The 21,243-nt window shown below is 36.4% G+C and overlaps 1 protein-coding gene across 1 annotated transcript; it reads right to left on the bottom strand.

Moving 5' to 3' along the window:
* Positions 1-4,884: 4,884 nt before the first annotated feature.
* On the bottom strand, positions 4,885-20,366 carry f13a1 (coagulation factor XIII, A1 polypeptide). Its single transcript, XM_015375432.1, has 15 exons — positions 20,190-20,366; positions 15,141-15,355; positions 14,197-14,385; positions 12,695-12,943; positions 12,495-12,613; positions 12,308-12,415; positions 12,047-12,221; positions 11,274-11,412; positions 10,333-10,436; positions 8,125-8,213; positions 7,818-7,971; positions 7,101-7,376; positions 5,812-5,972; positions 5,579-5,715; positions 4,885-5,115 (listed from the first exon to the last, which is right to left on the bottom strand). The coding sequence occupies exons 2-15, from the start codon at positions 15,325-15,327 to the stop codon at positions 4,974-4,976; spliced, it is 2,229 nt and encodes a 742-aa protein (XP_015230918.1). The 5' UTR covers positions 15,328-15,355; positions 20,190-20,366; the 3' UTR covers positions 4,885-4,973.
* Positions 20,367-21,243: the final 877 nt, after the last annotated feature.

The raw sequence follows: 21,243 nt of genomic DNA, 5'->3' as shown, positions 1-21,243 counted from the left end.
TTCTCTCAACAGAACGAGTTGGTTATTTTTGAATTAATTTGTTACTACAAAGTCCTCTGCAACTTCACCTGACAGAATAAAATATACGTTGGGTAAAACAACAAAACATAATAGCTTAACATCTAATTTCAGTAATCACCATAGGACTAATAATGAATTTTCTTTCTAATTCTGAATGTGAAACTGCTTTAGTGAAGTGGAGTAGTACGTTATACGATTGCCTCTCTAAAGATTTCAATATTGTAATGTTTGTTTCTTTTACTAAAGGAAATTTATATAGATCCATTAAGACTTACACAATGAACTTTTTAAACCTTTATGCATTGTGCGAGTATTATTTCATATGGATAAGAAAACACTAAATTAATGTCTCAGAAAAATCAAAAGTAACTGATTTAAAAAAAAAGGAATTTTTATATAGAAATGCCATGCATCTGAAGTATATGGCCCTCTTTTACATTAATTATGGCATGGCTGTAGCATTGCATGGAGGCGATCAGTCTGTGATCATGCTGAGGTGTAATGGAAGCCTAGGTTGTTAGAAATGACAGTAATTTCTTGGATTATCTACATTGTAGGGTTTAGTGTTTCATGTTTCTATTGTCAATACTCCACAGCTTCTCTATGGGATTCAGGTAGGTCCAGTTTGCTTGTCAGTCAAGCACACTAAACCATGGTCATTAAACCAGCTTTTGTTACCACAGTGTTGACTGGCACTGAAATGAACATTGCAGTGATTAGTGATAGAGGGAAGCACCAAGTGCTCTGAAAATGTCCTGGTAGATAGCTACACTATCAACACAGTGAACCTACACAAGCAGCCAGAGTTGGGTGATGTGGAACCAGGAAATTACTGTATCTCTATGTATTATTATTATTATATGTATTATTTCTGCCCAGACATTGAACCTGGTGAATCCAGTCTGCAGAGTGAATTCAATTGTGTAGATGGGACTCACCCTCACCTCACCCTTAATATACAAATGAAATGGAAATTGTGTTAATTACTTTCATTAAAAAAAAAAAAAAAAGTTGACCCTTGAGCAATAATCAAGTCTTTGGTTAAGAAGGCTTAACACAAAGAATGTGACATTTGTAGCTTTTTTATATCATTTGTTCGTACGTAAAAAACTTTCAGTTTCAATTTCTTCAAAAAAAAAATTCTGTAAAACAAACACCCTTTTCAGGAATGGCTCTTTTAGTAATTTTTGCACAGACTTTTTGTGCAGGGTGTTAAGGAGTGCCGGTCTACGTTCATATCCTCACTTAAGGTCATAAAATGCATCATCACCTAAAGAACAAGATCCTTGCAACAAGCGGCTGAACTGAGCTTTCTCTGCCGGGTGGCTTGGCTCTCCCTCAGAGATAGGATGAGGAGCTCAGTCACCCGGGAAAGGCTGACAGTAGAGCCACTTCACATTCACATCGAGAGGAGTCAGCTGAGGTTGCTCCATCATCTTTGTCGGATTTCTCCTGGACACCTCCCTCAGGAGGCTCCCAGGGCACGTCCCCAGGGAGGGAGGCCCAGGGGATGACCTAGCACCCGGGCTTCCCCTAGTAGAGCTGGAGGAGGTATCTCTGGAAAGGGAAGTCTGAGAGTCTCTACTGACACTGCTACCCCATGACCTGGTCCTGGAATACGCAGGAGACAACAAGTACGAGTGCAATTTATAATTTTGGTTTAATATTTGAGTTTTTGCAAGAATTTTTTTTTCTATATTCTAAATGTTCAAGTTTTGATGACACCTTGTTTAGTTGAGATGGATGAACTCTCAGTAACGCAATACATTCAAACTTTCTTTAACTCATCAGGGCTCTTATATAATTTTGACAGAAACAAAAATAGAAAAACTTGTAAACATCTTTCACAACTTTAGGTCTTGGGTAAAGCTCTTTAAGACACCATTTTTTGTTCAGACCCGTTTTTTCAGCAACCTTTTTCAATAACAACTGGGCATTAAGTCCATAAGATCAGTCTTTCTGCTACTGGTGGCAACTTCATGTTTTCATTATTGTAGATGATAGTCTAATGATGCTCTGAATTTTGTCTCTCCCCTAGACGCACTGTTCTGGCCCTGTTCTTTTCATCTTCTAGACCTGAACAGTATCTTAGAGCTCATCTGTTTAGCTATGTTTACCTCATAGATGAAGCTACTAAATGAGCTACTTAAACTCTGGGTTAGCTTGTTATATTTCTTTCACATTCTTTCGAATTTAATTTGAGCTTCTTTTTATTGTATGATCTGTCATCTGAAACCCCATTTGATTTAGGCAGAAGGCAGCACCCTCCCTGATTCTTCTGAAGGTTTCTTCCAGTTTAAGTTTTCACTTAAAGGGGAACAGTGTTTTTTTTTTTTTTTTTACATTGGACCCTTGATTTTACGTTATTACATCATGTTCTACTCACTCATACGAGTTTTGTGTCATTTGGAGTGGATGACGCCATACACACTCCGCTTTGATTTAAAAAAATATAAATATAAAAAATACAACCACGGATGTCTGGGGGACAGAGATTTGCCTACATGTTATGAATGCTGGCGTACCATAAAGAATACATTATGAACAGTTTAGTTTGTTCCTTCAAGTCATTTGCCCATATGGAAGACGTTATTTGGATATAACCTAATGGAAAATCTTCAGAACAGCTCCAAATGACACAAAACTCCTATGGGTGAGTAGAAAAGGATGTAATAACATAAAATCAAGGGGCCCATGCAAAAAACTGGCGTTTCCCTTTAAATAAAAAAAAAAGATTTTTTTTCAATTATTTATTTCAAACATGATTCTTTAATGGTATTTTTTATTTTTTGTGGAATAAGTCAATTTCTTGGAAGCATATGTTGTATTGGTCTATGAGCAGAATTGCTTTCGAAAGAATCAAGCCTTTACTGATCATATTTCTGTTTTTCCACAGTAGTGATAGCATGATTATATGAAAGGAAAACTACTTTCAACTATTTTGCTGATTAAAAAAAAATAACTTGATCTGTTTTTTTAGATACTTTCTATTCACATTTATTTATAGAGCTTGATATCCAAAATCTAATTTACAAGAGATACCTGTTTTGTTTCACTGGGGCCACTCTTGTTTTGGTTTGTTCATCCTGGTGTTTGTGTGACATTGATTATTTTTTTTCAGTTTCTTTTTGTTGCTTCCCTTTGTTTTTCCCCGGTAGTGTCTTTTGTTTGGTTGTGCTTTTGGCCTCCACCTGGGGTGTGGTTTTTTCACCGCTCTTCTTTTGTTTTTTTTTTATTTTCCTAACTGTTTTGAATTTTTCTTCTGAGTTTGTTTTCTTTTTGTTTGTTTTATCTGTTTTGTGTTTTTGTGATTATTTTGTGCTTGTTGTGGAAATTGTGTTGATTTTTTTGATTATGGTAGACCTTTTTGGTTTGTTGTTGCGTTAATTGGTTTTGACTTCACCGGTGGGGGTTTTTGGTTTTTTTTTCATTTTATTGAATTTTTTTTTGACCTTCATTTTTTAACCTTTTCCACCTTGACTCTATGGTATGTCCAGTTTCATTTTTTGCTGCAGCAGCATGGGGGTTTGAGGCCATACCCAGAAATCCTGCCAATCTCCTTAGATCTATTATGTAGCTGTAATCAGTCTTGCTGTTGAAGTTTATATCAGTTGGGTGCCATTTGACATAAAATAAAGATGTAAAACGGTAAGGTTATGAAATTAAGTTGCTCTAATGCCAGATGAAATGCTTACAAGGAAGATTTCTTTAAGATCGAGCTGACAGGTTCTCCTGGTCTAAAGATATTGTATTTTCTCTTTGTGATTTAAGTTTAATTTACAGCCATATGTTGTTATCTGTTAATAGTTAAAGTAAGGATGTTTAAAAGGTATAAAGATCATTGGGTGCAGAGAATTTATAACTAACAAAACTTAAAACAAATATATAAATGGAGGATGTGTTTCAAACTGATTTGTTTATAAATTTATGTATGAAATAAACAAGGCAGTTACTGGTAACTGGTACCCTACCCTCTGGTAGGTAAAGTGGGTATATTCAAATTATTCCTGAAGAATTTATTTGTCTTTTGTGTGATGTTTTGAAAGATATTTTGCTGAAGGTGAATAAGGTAAAATAAAACACATGAAATATCGCTGTTGTTAATATTTTATTGTTTTGAATTGTTTCTTAATTCCCAGGCAAAGAAAGGATGATGATGAATATGATGATTGATATAAATATATCTTTTTCAGTACAGAGTTATATAACATACGGAAATGATTTGATGTAGGTTTTACAGAAAATAAAAAAGCGAAATGCAAAAACCAAATAAAGGTACAGAAAAGCCTTCGGTATACTTTTTTTGTGTGTGCATATTTTTAAGGCAACCGCTTTTATACCTCTTGTCTTTGCCACAGCAAGCACATAGATATAAACTGGGTCCTGTTACATTGCATAGAGACTATATGTCTGCTTAAATATTTCTGAATATATATAGCAGTATACTGGACTTGCTGCATATTTAAAGAGAATTGTGCCTGAAATTATTTTTCTGTTAACTTGTCCAATAAGAAAGTGTTCAAAATTTTGCACAATTCCCTTTTTATTTTTAAAGTCACTCTGCCCCCTAGTGGTCAAATAAAAAGAACACAAAACAGGGACCTGAAGTCAAGATCTATACTGCCTAAAAACATAAAATGTATTTGTGAAATTATGTGAATGTTAAAGGTAAAAATCTAATTTATTGTCAATTCTTATGAATGTAAATTCCTCTAATTAGGCTGAAGCACTTTACTCTACAAAGGCTTTCAGTCATCACTAATTTCTTCATCTTGAGATTGTAATCCTGCAATTGTCAATATATCAACAGTTCTCTATACTTTATAAAGTTTTACTTTGGGCCTCGTTTATTTTTTCCACTTACGTAGCTGAGAATAAAGGAAATAAAGGTATCTTTAAAGCTTCTGCACAGCACTGTATGCTTTAACAGAGTAGTAATGGCTTGGTTATCTTCATGGATTGATGGTGATGGACGCCTGACCAGACACCTGTCTGAGAGCAGAACAGTCCAGAGTAGCAATCACTCTAGTTTTCCCAGTCCTCTGTGGAGAAAACATCTCAGTCCAAGTCAGAGAGGAGCCTCCGGGGATCAGACTGTGAACGGCAAAGTTTTTCATTACAAACCAGACATACCAGACTCCTGTCAGAAGATGTACATTTTGGAAATATTGAATCAAAACAGCATAACTCAGAAGCTCATTACTGTATTTCATTTTAGTTATAAGCTGAAAAGTTTTTTTATTAGAAATATAAAAATAATAGAAATTTAACAATGTATAAATTTACTATGTATAAATTTAAATTTAATGTTATCTTTTTGATTGAGGGTTTGTCTAAACTTTAAAGCCCAGCTTTTTTCTACTCAAATTTTAATTCTTGCACAACCTAAAGGGTAATGTAAACGAATTATGATTCTGAGATAAACTCAAGGGAATGTTGGATAAAATGTTATCATATGTTTTGATATAGATAAAATGCAAGGCTGTAGTTGCAGATTACAATAAAGACATTTTATTTAAAGGAAAATTCCTATGTATTTTCTGCCTGCCATGCTCACCTGTAATATCTGGATTTGGGCTCCATGACCCCAGCTCCTTCCATGCGCAGGTACACTTCCTCCAGGTTGAATGAGAAGGGGTTGGTAAACTGCACAGTAGCCATCATCTCTTCATTCACTTTGGCACTGCCGGTCAGCTGCAGTTTATACAACATACAGAAGGATCACAGACTCCAAAGATGTCCTCATAGTTTCAGACTTCAAACAGATTTAAATTGTACCAATTATCTTACCTCGACAGTGAGTTTGGGGTTGTGCAGAGCGATGATTTTCATGGCAGTCACGATACGGCCAGTTTCTTTGATTTTCCCAGTGACAATGAAGTGGAGGTTGGCTTGTTCCACCAAATGATCCATGTAGTCCTTCGACTGAACCGTAATTAGCTCCCTCACACCTGCAACAATTACACTTTGATTAAGAAGTCCTTATACACCTGTAATCAGTGATGTAGACACACAGCATGGTGCTGCCATTACCCTGCATCACAGTTGGTAGAGTTACATTATTGTTCTCTTACCCTGAGTCTCTAAATCTCTTTATAGCCATTGTTTACACACAGTTAAACATTTTTCTCTTCTTACTATAAAAACTTTTTTGATCATGTGGAAACTTTCTTGGTCATCACCCTCTCAGTCCACATTGATCCAATAGTTCTTTCTATGTGGAATAAAAAAACATATTTCAACATATGGGAGACATGAGTATCAGCAGATCAGATGTTGTTTGAGTGTTTTAGTGCCTAATCATTTTACGATTATATCAAAATAAATGGTAAACCCTTCTGAAAATTCTAAGACTGCTCTTAAGAACCATGGCCATTCAAAAATTTTATTTCTGCGATGATTTAATATATGTATATAATATATATATTTATATTTTTCCTCCCTTATCCAACATTTTGTCTTATATTTCAGCTGCTCCATAGTTTCTCCAAGTTTCACTTGCATTCAGTGTTATTCTCCATGCATCCCTCAGTATAACATAAATTACTGTCATTGTTCAATGCTTAATTGTCTTAACCTGTCCATACTGTATATCCTGTTTCTCTTAGTGCAACATATGTAATTTTTTCTCTTTGTCTCTTTTCTTACTTATCCCCCTCCCCTGTTAAAATATTCTTAAAAACCATGGCCTTTCAAAAATTTAACTTCTGTGATTTAAAATAAATACATATATTTATTCCTCCCATATCCTCCTCTTTGTCTTATGTTTCAGCTGCTCCACAGTTTCTCCAAATTTCACTTGCATTCAGTGTTATTCTCCATGTATCTCTTGGTATAAGATTAATTGCTGTCATTGTTCAATGCAATTCTCTTAACCTGTCCATACTGTATAACCTGTTTCTCCTTGTGCAACATATGGATTTTTTTCTGTGTTATTATCATTAAAGTGCAATGATGATCATCCCCATGTGCTCATATGTTTTTATGAAAATTAGAAGTTGTAATTATGTGATATGTCTTTGTCTCTTTTCTTAGTCTTGAGCCCGCTCCCCTCTCCTCTCATGTCAGCCTCTACTCACTCTTTTTGGCCTGAATGGTCACAGTGGGGGTCTTGAACAAGAACTCGTTGCTGGAGACTCCGGTGTAATAAACCACATTCCCACTGACGTAGGCTTCCACCGTGCGCTTCTGGTCACTGCAGTTTGAAAACTCCACACTAAGCTCCAGATCATCCCCAACACTGATCTCCAGGTTAGGCAGGACCACTTCCACATCAGCCTCTGGGGGGCTGGATTTCTCCCGCCTACAGCCAAACTCCTCTGCTTTTGCCAGGACAGTCCGCTCCTCTGGGCTCCCTGCAATAGATTAAAGAGTTTAACACAGGTATAATCTTTAATAAAGTGAAGGGATTCATTTATATTATATGTGAAAAGGCTTTGGAAAAGGTAGTTGTGGATAAAAATGGTCCAAATTATCTTTTCGAAATGATGTCAGAATTATTTTTATATACCAAATATTACAATGAGTCCAACAGATGACATGCAGTATTTAAATAAAAACTGCACAAATGGTCAATTCCAGCCAATTTTATTGATTTTATGCACTACCTTAATGTTTTAGAAAAAATATTCTGACTTCATACTTGCACTCTTGCATTTTACCTACAATAATTTGTTAATTTAATCTTCTCTTTGTGTTGCCTTGTGTGAGGTTTGTTTTGTTTGTCAGCAGCAGAAAACAGATTTCTGCTGCTGCTCCAATTAACACTGGCACCTGAGTTCGATGTGATCACTGACCTTCAGGAAACTTGTATTGATCAATGAGGTCTCTGCAACCCTCGCTTCCCGCAGCTTTGGTTAAAATCATGCGACCCACGTGAGTTTGGTTCAGTTTAACTGGCTCCATGGTGCCGTCATTCTTCCGTGCATAAAACACAACGTCGCTGTTGACCTGCATGGAAGAAAGACAGGAAAAAAAAATAATGCCTAAATTTATGACTGTTGGTCACAAAACATAATATGGATGTTGAATATATTTACTTTTATAGTAATTTTCCAGAAAGTTCAAAGGCTTCTTAAAGGCTCTAGAGGTGAATAAACTAACCTCAGCGAACACAAAGGGTGCATCAAATGGAAAGCAAATTTGTCCATGTTTGATGGCCAGGACTGATGCAGGTCCACATCGGTACATCCCTTCACAAATAAAGCAGCAAGGAAAACAAGATTCAGTACATTTGCATTCATATACATTCAAGGTCCAAACATACTTAGTTAATTTGCAAAGTTCTGTGTCTTCATCGCCTATTGGTACCACTAGTGCAGATCTTCAAAAGACCTTAAATTGAATATATCTTTCATTGCAATTTATTAATTTCTTCATAGCTCTAAACAAATGAGATAGTTCTAACCAATAAGCACGGAGATCACATTTCACAATGATGATGGTCAGGGAGGTAAAAAAAAATTCAAAAGTTTAAGGATGAGTTTCCTACATTTTACTAGGATTTATCAAAACTTTTTTCTAATGTTGTCAAACTAGATTTAGCCCCATTTTTAGGAAACCTTTTATTTTGAGAGCCTCGTGTGTTTCATATGTTTCATGATCAAAGAAATGTCCTGACAAGGAAGAGATGATGAAGTCGTCCCACTAATATTAAGCTCTTAAACAACCTCAGTAGTTTATTACAAATCCATACCTTAAATTAACAATAATTAAATACTTTTATAGGGCAATGATGAAGAGGTGAAATGTAGTAGTATCATACCAAGGCAAAACAACTACTTTCAGAGTTCATGTAATCTGACATGTATCCGGCTTAGCCAGTTATGATGTAGACAACATTAGGTCGAGGATGTTTAATTAAATCCAAGCTTGTCTGGAGCCTCAATCTCTGAGCATGCTGTGTAAGCTCAGAGAAACCTGTGATGTTGATATATCAACTGCTGTGATGTGAAAAGACAGTGTTATCTACATGATGGGGTTCTTGGTTGCTTGTTTGGCCTCTGACAGGCGTATGCTTTATGAAACCAGCATACTAGTTCTAATTCAAAACAAGTAAGGAAGGTGTGTGAAATTCCTTCTGTGAAATGCCACACCTTACCTCCAGCCCAAGGTTGAGGCGTTAATTCAACCCCAAGGCAGTTTATAATCAATTTTTACATGTTCTATATTCGCCAGACTAGACTGAGTTGAAATAACATGTTTGAAATTGCTAAACAGTTTACACTGTGAGAGAGTTGGAACAAAACTCTTAATGAATAATCAAAAAGAGAAAAGAAGAAAAAAAATGAAATTCAACACTTATTAGGGCTGAATTTATCTAAACATAGTTCAAAGTGTCAAAAATGAACACCACACACTTATGTTCACACTTATCTGGATTTAAAGACAAATACAGCTGAGTATCGTCAGCATAACAGTGGTAATAAATCCCTGAATCTCTGATACATTATAGCAACAGCTGATCCAGGGTATGCTGACAGGATTCAATTCAGTTTATTTCATTTTATTTATATAGCGCCAATTCACAACATCATCTCAAGGCACATTACAATTCAACCAGATCATACAGTCTAATTGATTAAAAGTTTTCTATCGAAGGAAAACCAGTTGGCCATCTGCTGAGGCCGACTGGGGTGCAAGGAGACAGAAGCAGAGATACAAAAAGCGGCTGTAAAAGGCAGCCCCGTCCAGGAAACACACAGCCAGGCAGACGAGCTCCAAGCCAGCTCCCATGTCAGAGGATAAAGAGAGCACATCCAGCCAGTCACAGTCAGAGAAACAGGACTACACTGAAAAACAGTCCAATTTCCAACATCTATAAACAAAGGTGTTGATGGCAGCAGCACAGCTGATATTTCTTTCCAGGATCGAGTCACAGCCAAACAGAAGCCAGGCTACTGTAAACAAGCCCTCAGAAAACCATCAACACTTCACTCATGAAATTCCGGCATCTTGCCAAAGACACAATGACTGATCATAACCGTGTAAAAGCATTGTATCCCACAACTCCAAATTCCACTGATGATTTTATAAGCACATGTTTTTTTTTTTGTAGATAAGAGGTCACATTTCCTGTTGCATCATTTGCAAAATATTATCACCAGGGCTGCAAAGAGCCAGGGCACCAATGCTTAGGCTCAAAGCATTTATTTCAATGTTGGAAATCTGTTTAGATTTAAGCTTGGACTTCTCTGATGTGATTCTAAAAATATTCTCCTGCATCGACCAATTACTTCAAATTAAAGTTGCATTTCTAGGCTAATAATTGTGAAGAAGACTGTATGCTAGTTTCATAGGAAGACCATTTACCATCACTGGTTTCCTGTGGTGTTGCATCCACAACCTGCCAGCCTCCAAAACCTGGCAGGAGGTCTGGTCTGGACATGTAGCATTCATTCCAGCAGTGATAGTTCCTAAAAAAGAAAACTGTTTTTAAATCAAAGAAAGTCAGAAAAGCTCTAACAGTCTAACTTCTTACACAGGACCTTTTCTGTCAGTCTTGGTTTTCTCTACATCACTGAGGACAGTGTGAAAAATTCAGTTAATACATTAAAATACATGTTCTTAGCAACTCTAAATGCCCCAAGAAGGTTGAAATAATTGTTATAGCATCTGCAAATACAATAAAACAAATTTCTCATTAATGTGATTTCTGAATTGTAGAAAATGAATCAATTGTCCAACTTTAGTAAGATGATTATCTGTTAACTAAAGTGTCCTTTGCTCTCAATAATGCAATGGATTGACCCTGACCAGTGGATCCAGCTCATGGATCTTTGCTTCCAACACAAACTAGGTAATCAGGAAAGCAGAAGAGAATATTCAATGAAGTCCAGATATGAAGTGAACTGAGAGCACAGTGCCGGGGTAACTGGTCACAGGTCCTTTTCTGTTTTTATGCACACTTAAATGTTTAAGATCATCAAACGCGTTTTAATATTAAAGATAACACAATAAAAAAAGCATCTTTTAACGATTATTTCAATCACTTCAGGAAAAAATGGCACCATTTATAAGTAAACACCTTCTTTATTAATTATACTGCAAGTAACTACAATCAACAATCTAATGTATCTTGTCACACAAAGCCTGAAAACTGCCAGACCTTCAAAAACAACAAATCACTTAGATAGGATCTGTATCGCAATAAGAAGCAAGATCCTAACAAGCATAACATCCTGCCTCCATCTAACGGAGTTCAAGAACAGATTAGATAAAACTTAAAGATCTATGAAGAGAGCATTTGATACCAGATTGAATCCTTGGTGCGTTTTCGATCAATGCTGCCGTTATCGTTCAAAATAATATCCATCTTCAGGTTTCCATCGTTGTCATGAGCAGAGTAATAGTTGGTGACAACCCTGGATGGGATACCCAGACAGCGCAGGACTGGAACACAGAAATGGGACCAAATTTTAACAGATATAATTCAGGGATAATGTACTTGGTGTAAATATACATATGAATTTCCCTAAAGGATTTTGTCTTTGATAAGTTTCATATCTTTCGGAAAGCATTTAGCTTAGGAAGTGGTTGTTGTTGCTTAGGTATAATTTACTTTTCTCTGTCAGTTTTCAATTTTAAATAAAAGAAAAAAGCATGTTTCATAAGAATAAAAGAATAATATTAACAAAGATAATCATCAAATTCTGCTTATCTCATTCACCCTCTCAGATCATAATAAGGCGGCCTTTTCAAAACGGAATGTAATGTTAGTCATAAACTCAGACTTTGGTGTGCAAAGTTTATATATATATTCAAAAAGACATTAATTGTAAACTCTTTATCCCACTATACATGGTCTATTCATAATATTGATGAATATGCAGATGTTGATGAGTTTACACATTAATTTCAGATCATTAAACGTTTGAAAATAAGCTCAGAGTGTAATGAGAGGACATAAGCCTAAGAATCAGTACTGACAAAGGCACACTGAATTTTTCTTGTCGAGCTCTAGTGGTAAGTAATCATTTGAATAGGGCTGGAGGACAATACTCAAACACCGAAAACAAGCTCTCACAGGAATTAAAGACGGCAGCAAAGACCCAGCACTGAGCGTAGCATACTGGCATCTTGCTGCTAGCGTAGCCAAGCAGGATGTCGGTGCTGCCAGTCCAGGAAGTGGGTGCTACTCCGTAGGTGTAGTCACCGGTCCAGTTCCCCACCAGCACACCATCATCGTCGCGTGCGTTCAGCTGCAAAGAAAACGTTTCTATCATTTCAAAGACATTTTTAAACTTAATATTTTCTTGAGACGTTTTTTTTTTTAAGTGTTCCTCACCATGGCGGAGGCCTTTCTGGTCACCTTTATGGGGTCTCCTCTGTTGGTGAGTGGCATCTCAGACCTATCCATGATGTACAGACAGGCCTCCAGAACTCCATAGTTGAACTAAGAGGTGAAATGGAAAAAAAAAAAAAATCAGAGCCTTAAAGAAATCAGAAAATATGTAAATATATTTTTCTCCTACTTGTCCATAGTTCCAGTTTCTCTCAGAAACATCGTCGTAGGAGCCATGATAGATGATCCCCATCTCATTCATCACACACTCTTGTCTCTCCGCCTCATCATCCAGAAACACGGCATCCTCTATGGGAAGAACAATAGTCCAACGTTGCACTTTAAAAACGCCTACAAAATCAAATCTAATGTATCGTATGGTAAACAAACCTGCTACCCAAGGGTTGAAAAGGATGTATAAATCTCTGCTGTTGTCCCGCTTTGTCCTACGAATGCCAAAAGGAGTCTGCACTGCAATATACATGTGATATTTGCCCACAATGCTGTTGGCCAGAGGAGTGATGGCCATGGTGACCACATTGTCATTGGTATGTGTGATGCGGCCTTCCCAGGTGCTCTGACGTTCTCTGGTGGGAAACACAGGAATGTAGGTGCCCTTGCTGTACTGAGGGCTGGAGCCTGAGAGAACAAGAAGAATCAGAGGGTTTTTAGTGCATGGGGTAGTAAACACTTACAACTATTGGCATTACTGCTAAAGACGTTTTCCTATTCATCAGGTAAATTTATCAAAACCAAATCAGAAAGGCCAGCGCTGTGTTTAGATGTCCCCTGGACTAGGTGCAGGAGGTGGGAAACAAAGGGACCCTAACTAAAATAACATCTCTGTTGGATAATGTCTCCCTCCTTCCCCATGCATAAAGCTTTTGCTGAAGTGGAGAGCTCCGTCAGTGACAGACTGCTGCACCCTAAATGCAAAAAAGGGAGCGTTTTCACAGATCCTTCCTCTAGGCAGCTGTAACACCATCACTGTTCCCAACATCCTCAATAAGTTGCTACATTTATGCTGATTCTTGCAGTTTTCTTAGTCACTTATACAACATGCTGCTATTTTTCACATATAAATTATTGTAAAAATGTTTTTAGCTGTATATTGGTTATTTATTCTTTCAAGATGCACAGTATTTATATTGTAAAAGCACTGTACAGTACAATTCTTACAATTCTTAACTCACTTATTTTGTTATTTTTATGCAGACTGAAAATCCGGCTTTTCTTCTATTACTCTATCACAGTATTTTCCATATAGTTTGTGCCTAACTTTTTACATATAGCAACCACGAGATGCCTCCATTTGCAGCCGCTTTGCAAGATTAAACTGTGTAGAGAATTTTTAAATGTCTCCTATCATCCTCCATGTGTGCCAGATAGATTTCAGTCCTTCTTCAGTTTTGCTTACAGTTCCAGTTGTTTTAAGCTTGTATTTGTCTGACTATAGACATGGCTAAAATTAAATAGCAGCTATTTCTGTGCAGCTGTTTCCTTTATTTGCAAACACCATTACACACTTACTTAAATAGCAAGTTATCTAAGCTCGCCCTTTTTGCAGAGGGATTAGAAGGATACCTCCAGGAACTCCTGAATTATCAATCAAGTAATTTAACATGGTGGCAGAAGGTTTAGCACTGGTGACTATGCAACAATCATCTAGTGTGCAGTGTTGTTGTTTTCCCCCATTTAATAAAAGCACTTAAATTAAAACTAGTGAAGAATATTTCAGGGAATATATATTTTGAAGGTCTCTTTGTCAAGGATTCCAGGTACTATATAATCTTTCTGAATTAGAAGTTGTGGTGCCATTAATTGCTGACTACTTTAACTGAATCTCGGGGAAATCAATCCCACACTGAGACTTCTATCTGGAAATATCTTACCAATGACAAATTCGACAGCAAACTTGTCCTGGTTAGGTTTGTATGGACGGTTGAAGGTGATCTTGACCGTGAACTCTTGACCTCGGCGGACAATGAGATTGTCAGACTGGTAAAGGTTGGTGTGGTGTTCAATCTTATTGCTCTGATCACGCCCCCTCATCATGTCCACATCCCAGATGTCCAGGTATTCTGAATGGACAAGAAGGGGAAGAAACGGAAAAAAACAAAGTTTAAAAAATTTTCTTAAAGATTCTGATGAAGGAAAAGCAAGAAAACTACTTTTTGTGCAAGTTATATTCATTTAAATGCCTAATAATGAACTGCTTAGTGCAGTTTTAAATTTTTTTCTGGCTCCAAGAGAAAAGGACTCTTTGAAGAGTCAACAAAATTGGAGGTGTTTAAAAAAGCAATAGTTAAGCCACTGAAAAATTATAGTCCAGAAAAACCTTTCAATATTTAATCTACTAATAAATATCAATTATTTTTTTTTCCTCTGCAAACATTTCCTGAAGCTTATTTAACACATTCCCAAACTTCAAACTAAATAAAAATTTAAGTTCTGCTAAATTAAAATCTTCTGCCCTTGAACCCCCTGCCAATATATTCACATGTAGTTATTTGCAGCAGTTGAATAAATTTCCAGTTAGTCTATTTATAAAGTTTTGTGTCATCTGGACATCTCTGCTGGCAGAGATCTGCAGCAGCAGGAAGTCTGCACACTTCATCTAGTTTGCACGTCACTCATCCATCAATCATGTCCAAAGACTAACGGAAAAACTGTCACTTACAGGCAGAAGTCTTTATCTTCACAGAGCTTCTGAGGAAGCAGTCTATTCTTCTGCATCAACCCTTTCTCTTTCTCACATTTTAAGCCAAGTGTAGTTTTAATATTCCTATTTATTACTGCATATGTGCTAACAGATGCTACCGTTTCAGGTCCTCACCTGTCAGAGGAGGGTATCCTCTTGGCCCTGCTGCCACAAAGTACTCTAACTCCGGCATGTCTGTTGCATCAAGGTTTGAGCTATCGAAGGGAGCCGAGGCTCGGCCACGGATGCCAACCTTAGGAGGACGTCCAGTAGGAGGAGGTGGAGGAGCAGAAGGGGTTGGGGAAGCTCCTTGGTCAGACATTTTGATGATAGGTTGAAACACTGTAAGACTGTGAGAGGTAGTAAGAGAGAGAAGTATAAGCATAGCTTCTACCAGGCTGACAACAGATGATATGGATTTTAATGGATCAGAAGGAATCACTACAATCAAAGTTTAAAGAGCAGAATTTCATTATTTAATTATTAGAGTATGAAGACTAGTGTTCAGATTTTAAGTTAAAGTCAATGATGAAACAATGGCAGTTTCCAAGCTTTTGCCTTGCATGTGGTCACCATATGTGTTTGTGGTTCGGCTGGAGGCAGTTGCTGTAGAGTCACTCCCCTTCCTGTAAGAACTCCAAATGTGTGCTTGTTAATAAGTATTGTGTTTTCTTTTGTTTGGTTGTCAGAGAAGAGAGGATGTTGCATCAATATGCACTATTTACTCATGATAAACCATCAAATTCATGAAACATGCAAAAAAGATTGAAAAAAAAATAAAATAAAACCATTATAGGTTTAATTTAACATCTTATAAATGCTTATCCGTGAGAGAATTTGCAACAGGGTAACGTAGTCAACACAACTCATAAAAATGTTTAACTTCCTGCAGCAGCAAGTTGTGCTATAGAGAAATTAATGTCGAAATTTCTGCAGCAGCTTTAACTTCTTTTAGCAGCATTGATAGTATTATTTCATTGTGAAATAAAATGACACATGGTTCCAAAAGGGCTTGACAGATAAATCTTTTTGCTGCGGGACATTTTTACCCTCCCCCAAAATAAAACTTAGAAGAACAAACTGGCAAGACAATCATGTAATAAGCAAAAAAGTCCCTTGTTTATAGCTTAATCATATAATAACCTAACTGTTTTATTAAATCTTTATTTTTTTTGTTTTGTTTGTTTTTTAGAGAATTTTAAATGAACAAACATTATCATTAACTTCAAGTAAGAAACCAAACTAGGCAAGGAGAAAATTTAGGAAAAGTCTAAATTAGTATTAATGGCTGCTAAGAAATGGCCACCTATGTTTGCTATCTGGCAAGGCAAAGAAATAGACAGCAGAATGTGTCAACAGGAAAATTACATTTGCGCTCAGGCCTTTTTATGTGAAAGAGGCAGAAGGAAGGCCAATGATAACAGAAAGCCATAATTGGTAATGGGTTTCAACGTTAAAGAAGATGCTTTGGTCTGATTTTTCCAAAACGGAACTTTTAGGCAAGTATGCAAAATACTTGTATCACAAAAAACAACTGCTGAGGATGTCACATAGTGATTTCAGCATCAATCTGTGGAGATGTGGGTAATGTATTAAGATTTTATAGGTAGGTGTAAAAGACTTTCCTAAATCATGGCGGTAGGGGTTAATTTTCCAGCAAGAAAACAAATCTAAACATAGAGCCAGACTAACAGAGGCATAATCTGAGGTCAAACCATGTATGTTAGAATGACTGAGTCAAAGTCCAATTTAGTGATGCTCTTATGTAATCTGACAGCTTCTAATGCAAAGAAGAATGAGCAACATGCTAGATATGCAGAGTTGGTAGTAATATACGTTGTAAAATATTTTAATAAAACTCTGCAAACACAAGAAAAGGATAGTTCCTCTCCCGTTTCCCTTACAATTAAGCTTTTGTTTTGGTTCATGATTTAAAATAGATAAATATTGAAACTTTCATTTTGTAGCGTAGCCAAAAATTAGAAACTTCCTGGGGTTTAAGTACTTTTAGACAAGTCTGTCTATTGTGTTTCTGTTTTCTTTAAACCAATACAGAAACCCAGGTTTCTCTCAGAAGGACCATAGAGGTCTCAGATGAACTGAAAATAATTAGTGTCTCTGTTCTGCTATAAGGTGTCTTTGAAAGCTGCATTTGCATCTTTTGACAGCAGACGAGTTTTTACAGACGCATGTAGTCTCTTTATGACGTAGTCTTTTGTCCTGTTTGACTTCAGTCTAAAAAAATCCCAGTCAAACTTGCAGTATTTGGTTCTGCTATAGAAATTAGACTTTTATTTGTTATTATTTACGAATGTTTAACCAAATGAAAGCTTCTGTCTGTATATTTCCCCCACTATGCCAAGGCATCCCATAGAGTCCATAAATGTGGATCTAGTGTTTTTTTTTTTTTTTTTTGTTTTGTTAGAAAACAGAGCTCTCACTGTGTTAAATGATGACTAATGCATCCAAACTTCGCCCCAACCCTCTTTCTGTGTAACACCCACATTATATAACAGCTGCTCTAACTCTCAGCCAGGTGTCTGCCACACCAGCTGGAAGCTGAGAGCGCCCTGCATGAAATGAAAACAGCTTTTATTTGTTCGACGGTTTTCTCCAAACTGGGAACGTATTCCTGTCATCATCAACGCTGCGGCTTCGTGCCCATCTGGCCTCCACTGCCAGCTGGAAATATGTGAACCCCATGCGAGTTGAGGTCATTTTAGCCATGCTTCAGGTTCTCTGGATTTGATGAATCACACAGAAGATACTGTTGCTCTTTGTTTGCCCTGCCTGGTGGTTTAACAAACTGGGGTACATTTAAAACCTGACATTAATTAAGTCAATGGCAGGTTTGACATTAGGTCATCTAAACTATTTTTGGATTAGCTAAACTACCTGTTAAATGGTATTACCTTCATCAGAGTACAAAGTTTTAGACACATTTACAAAGATGTTGAGCACAATCAGAGTCTGTGTGTCTGTTTAGTTAAAATGCAGAAAATAAAAACCTGATCTTTCAGAATTAGAAATTGATTTTCCCCCCAGCAGGCGTAGTTACTTGTTAATGCAGGTTAACTGGCATCAAATTCAAAAGAAGAACAGAGTATTACTAATTAAAGTTGTTAGGTTTATTCTTTTATACATTATGTGCATTGTTACTTTGTTAGCCAGATAGAGAGAGTAGATGGCCTTCCTTCACATTGCGGATGTCACTTTGTGTAAGTTGGTCATCTAAATAGGACAGCTTTCCTGTCTTTTAAAGATACACAAGATATGGGCACATCTTGGAGCCTGACTTATAGAGGAGAGCTATCTGTAATCTTGAGGCTTGGATGGCATGTCAGTTTCTGGTGCAACACATAGACTCATGAGCTATAAGAAGCAGGAGATGACCTTGTTCGGGGCTCAAACTTTGCCGGACGCTCGCGGACGTGAATTTTGAACCCACAGCTGTGCAAGCTCCAAGCATTTTTCTCTGTCCTGTAACGGCCTGATCTGGAATAAACTCTGTTACTTTTTTACTCCTGTTTTTATAGTACTTTTTATATGGTTTTACCCAGTTTGAGTGTAGAGTAGTAAACAACTTGCTCCCAGGAAAAGAACCGGAAGGGAAGTCCCGAGGCGCAACTGCCTTCAAGGGGACATAACTTCCTCATTTTAACTTAGCTCTGATTTTCTTTGCCAGCTTTAACTGTTCTCTCTGTCTCTGTGATTTACTTTGACAAGATTACTTTAAAGATTTATTTCTTAAAAATTAAACAAAAAAACAGGAAAAGGATACTAAAGATGTGGATAAAAACCTGAAGTGTACATTTCTGCAGAGGTTTTTGGTGAAATCAATAGTTGTGCAATGTGGGTTCCTATTTTATGCTTCTTTTTTAGAATCCAGATACCATGCATGTATATACCAGAATTTGGCCTCTTTTTTTTTAAGATCTCAATATTGAAATTATTTGTGCAAATGTATAATATTCTGTAATTTCTTATTGTCTTATGGAGCTTTGTTTTTACACTCCTGTGTTTGTCGTTGGATTTCCCTAAATTTATTTATTTTTTAGTTGTGTTTGTTGAATTTCTCTCTACCGTCCCCTCAGCTGTTAAACACCTGTTTTACATCAACTTCCCTTTTATTTATTTCTCAGTTCAGTTACTAATTACATTAAAATCAAGTCTTTCTCCTTGATGTCATGCTTGTTGATCCTTGTTTTTTCTTGCACCATTTAAAAATGTTTATCTTTTGCTCTTATACTTGCTCCTCTGTCATACATGTAAAATGTAATATGTGAGTTTTAGGGGTTTGTTAATATTAAAAAAACTTTGTTCATGCTTTGCTTGGCATCAAAGGCAAATCAATGCATTTGTTTTGTGCTTTATAAGAAAAAGTGTGTAAAAAATTGAGCAGAAAGCACATATTTGTGGAACTGCCTCTACAACAAGAATGTTTTCATTTTTTTGGTGAGAAATCACCACAATTACTGTTGCAAAGCAAGTAGATTTGTATTATAAGGCATTCACCATATTTGATGTTAGAAAGGTAAATAACAGTATTTAATACTGTTTTGGCATCAGTTAATATAGATATATATGTATATTGAAAAACACTTTGAAAAGTGCTTTTGATAATGATTAAATTTTATACATTAATTAAAAGCCAAAAGAAAAATGAAATTCCTACAAGGCATAACTGTTATTGATTTTTTTTTTTTGATAAAGACTAAATACTTCATGAAAACAACTTTATAAGAAAAAGGATATTCTCCAGCCTTTAATAAATTGGTTTTTGTGCAATTTTTCATCATAAAACTCATAGCAGCCCCCCCCCCCTCCCATTTTCCATAGAGAAAAAAAATCTGTTCCATCATAGAAGAGCATCTGCTCTAAGTTAAACACATATTTTCATAATTTAAGATGAGGAATGTCTGCTTTTGTTGCTGCAATAAAATGCAATTCTGAAGATATCTCTGCTGGCTCGTGAAATTCATTTTATAATGTGTTTAGATAGGCATTTTTTCTTTTTTTAAAGTCATGATTTTGAATTATTGTGGCACAGATTTGCAAAAAGCATTCAGTTAACTTTTTTGAAGTCACTCTCAACTGTTTCTGTAATTGCATTAGCATCTTCTCATTAAGCCACTGTAAAATAAAAAGCGACTAAATTTGCAGTAAAATGGCGTATCTACTCACCAGTCAGGTTTTAGAGGCTAAGATGGAGATCTGCTTTGAGATCGCACCTCGGTTGGAGTTTTAGAGAGAAGCTGCTGGTTGGTGGAGTTGATCCAGTGCTGCTGCTCCATCCAGGAGTTTCTGGCTCTGCTTATAAACCCAACCAGCCCAGGAAGAGGGCCAAAGGAGTTTGGGTGTGTCTGTGTATTGAAGTTGTTCTTGTGTCAAATGTTTGGAGCAGGATGTGGGTTGGACAACCCCCCTCCACCCCCCAGCCTCAGCCCGATAAACTCACCCAGATAAAGCCTCTGTTACTTTATCTTATTTTGGGAATCTCACTCTTTCGACACTGTGGTTTTCTTTACCAGCACTGGCCTGTTTCTGTTATGACATACATACTGTTTGCAGAGGATAGTACCGGAACAAACTGTTGCACAGAAGCCTTGAAACGGGGGGACATGATCTAAACACATTTATCTCAGAAATGTTTTGACAGGAACCAATTTTTTTACAGGAAAAAATACATGATAAATGTAAAAATTATACAAAAAATTGTTGGATAACTCCACATGAAACATAACTAAAGAGTAACACCACACTGTATAAAGAGTCATACATAGTGTTGATATCTGCTTGATTAACAAAAAATAACACAACGTATGTAATTGTGGGAATTTGGTTGTTATTCAACATGATCCAGTTTTCTTTTTTATGTTTTTAGGATAACAGCGAATAAAAAAGCTGAATGCTTTAGTCTACTTGCAAAGTATGAATCAATAATAGCTTTATAATACTTAAATCATTACAGCCTTTTTGACACCATGACTTCAGAAGTTCTCTGTCATTTTCCTAATGGGTTTATTCTATTAAGAACTGTCAGCAAGTAAGAAATCAAGCAAAACTATTATGAAAAGAGCTCATTATCTAGCTGTCAGTTGAAACTGCTTTGCAGAAGTTTTCTATAAGAATGAAAAAGCCCAAAGTCTTCTAATTGTATTCTGTGTGACAGATCAACAGAAGGAGAAAGATCATTAAAAAAAGAAGAAAATAACTTTCTTTTGTTTTTGTTTTTTTT

This window comes from Cyprinodon variegatus, unplaced genomic scaffold (genome assembly GCF_000732505.1).
Source record: "Cyprinodon variegatus isolate N-32 unplaced genomic scaffold, C_variegatus-1.0 Scaffold119, whole genome shotgun sequence".
NCBI classification, from domain to species: Eukaryota; Metazoa; Chordata; class Actinopteri; order Cyprinodontiformes; family Cyprinodontidae; genus Cyprinodon; species Cyprinodon variegatus.
Note: the sequence above shows the minus strand (reverse complement) of the source record. Positions and strands in the feature narration are given on the sequence as shown.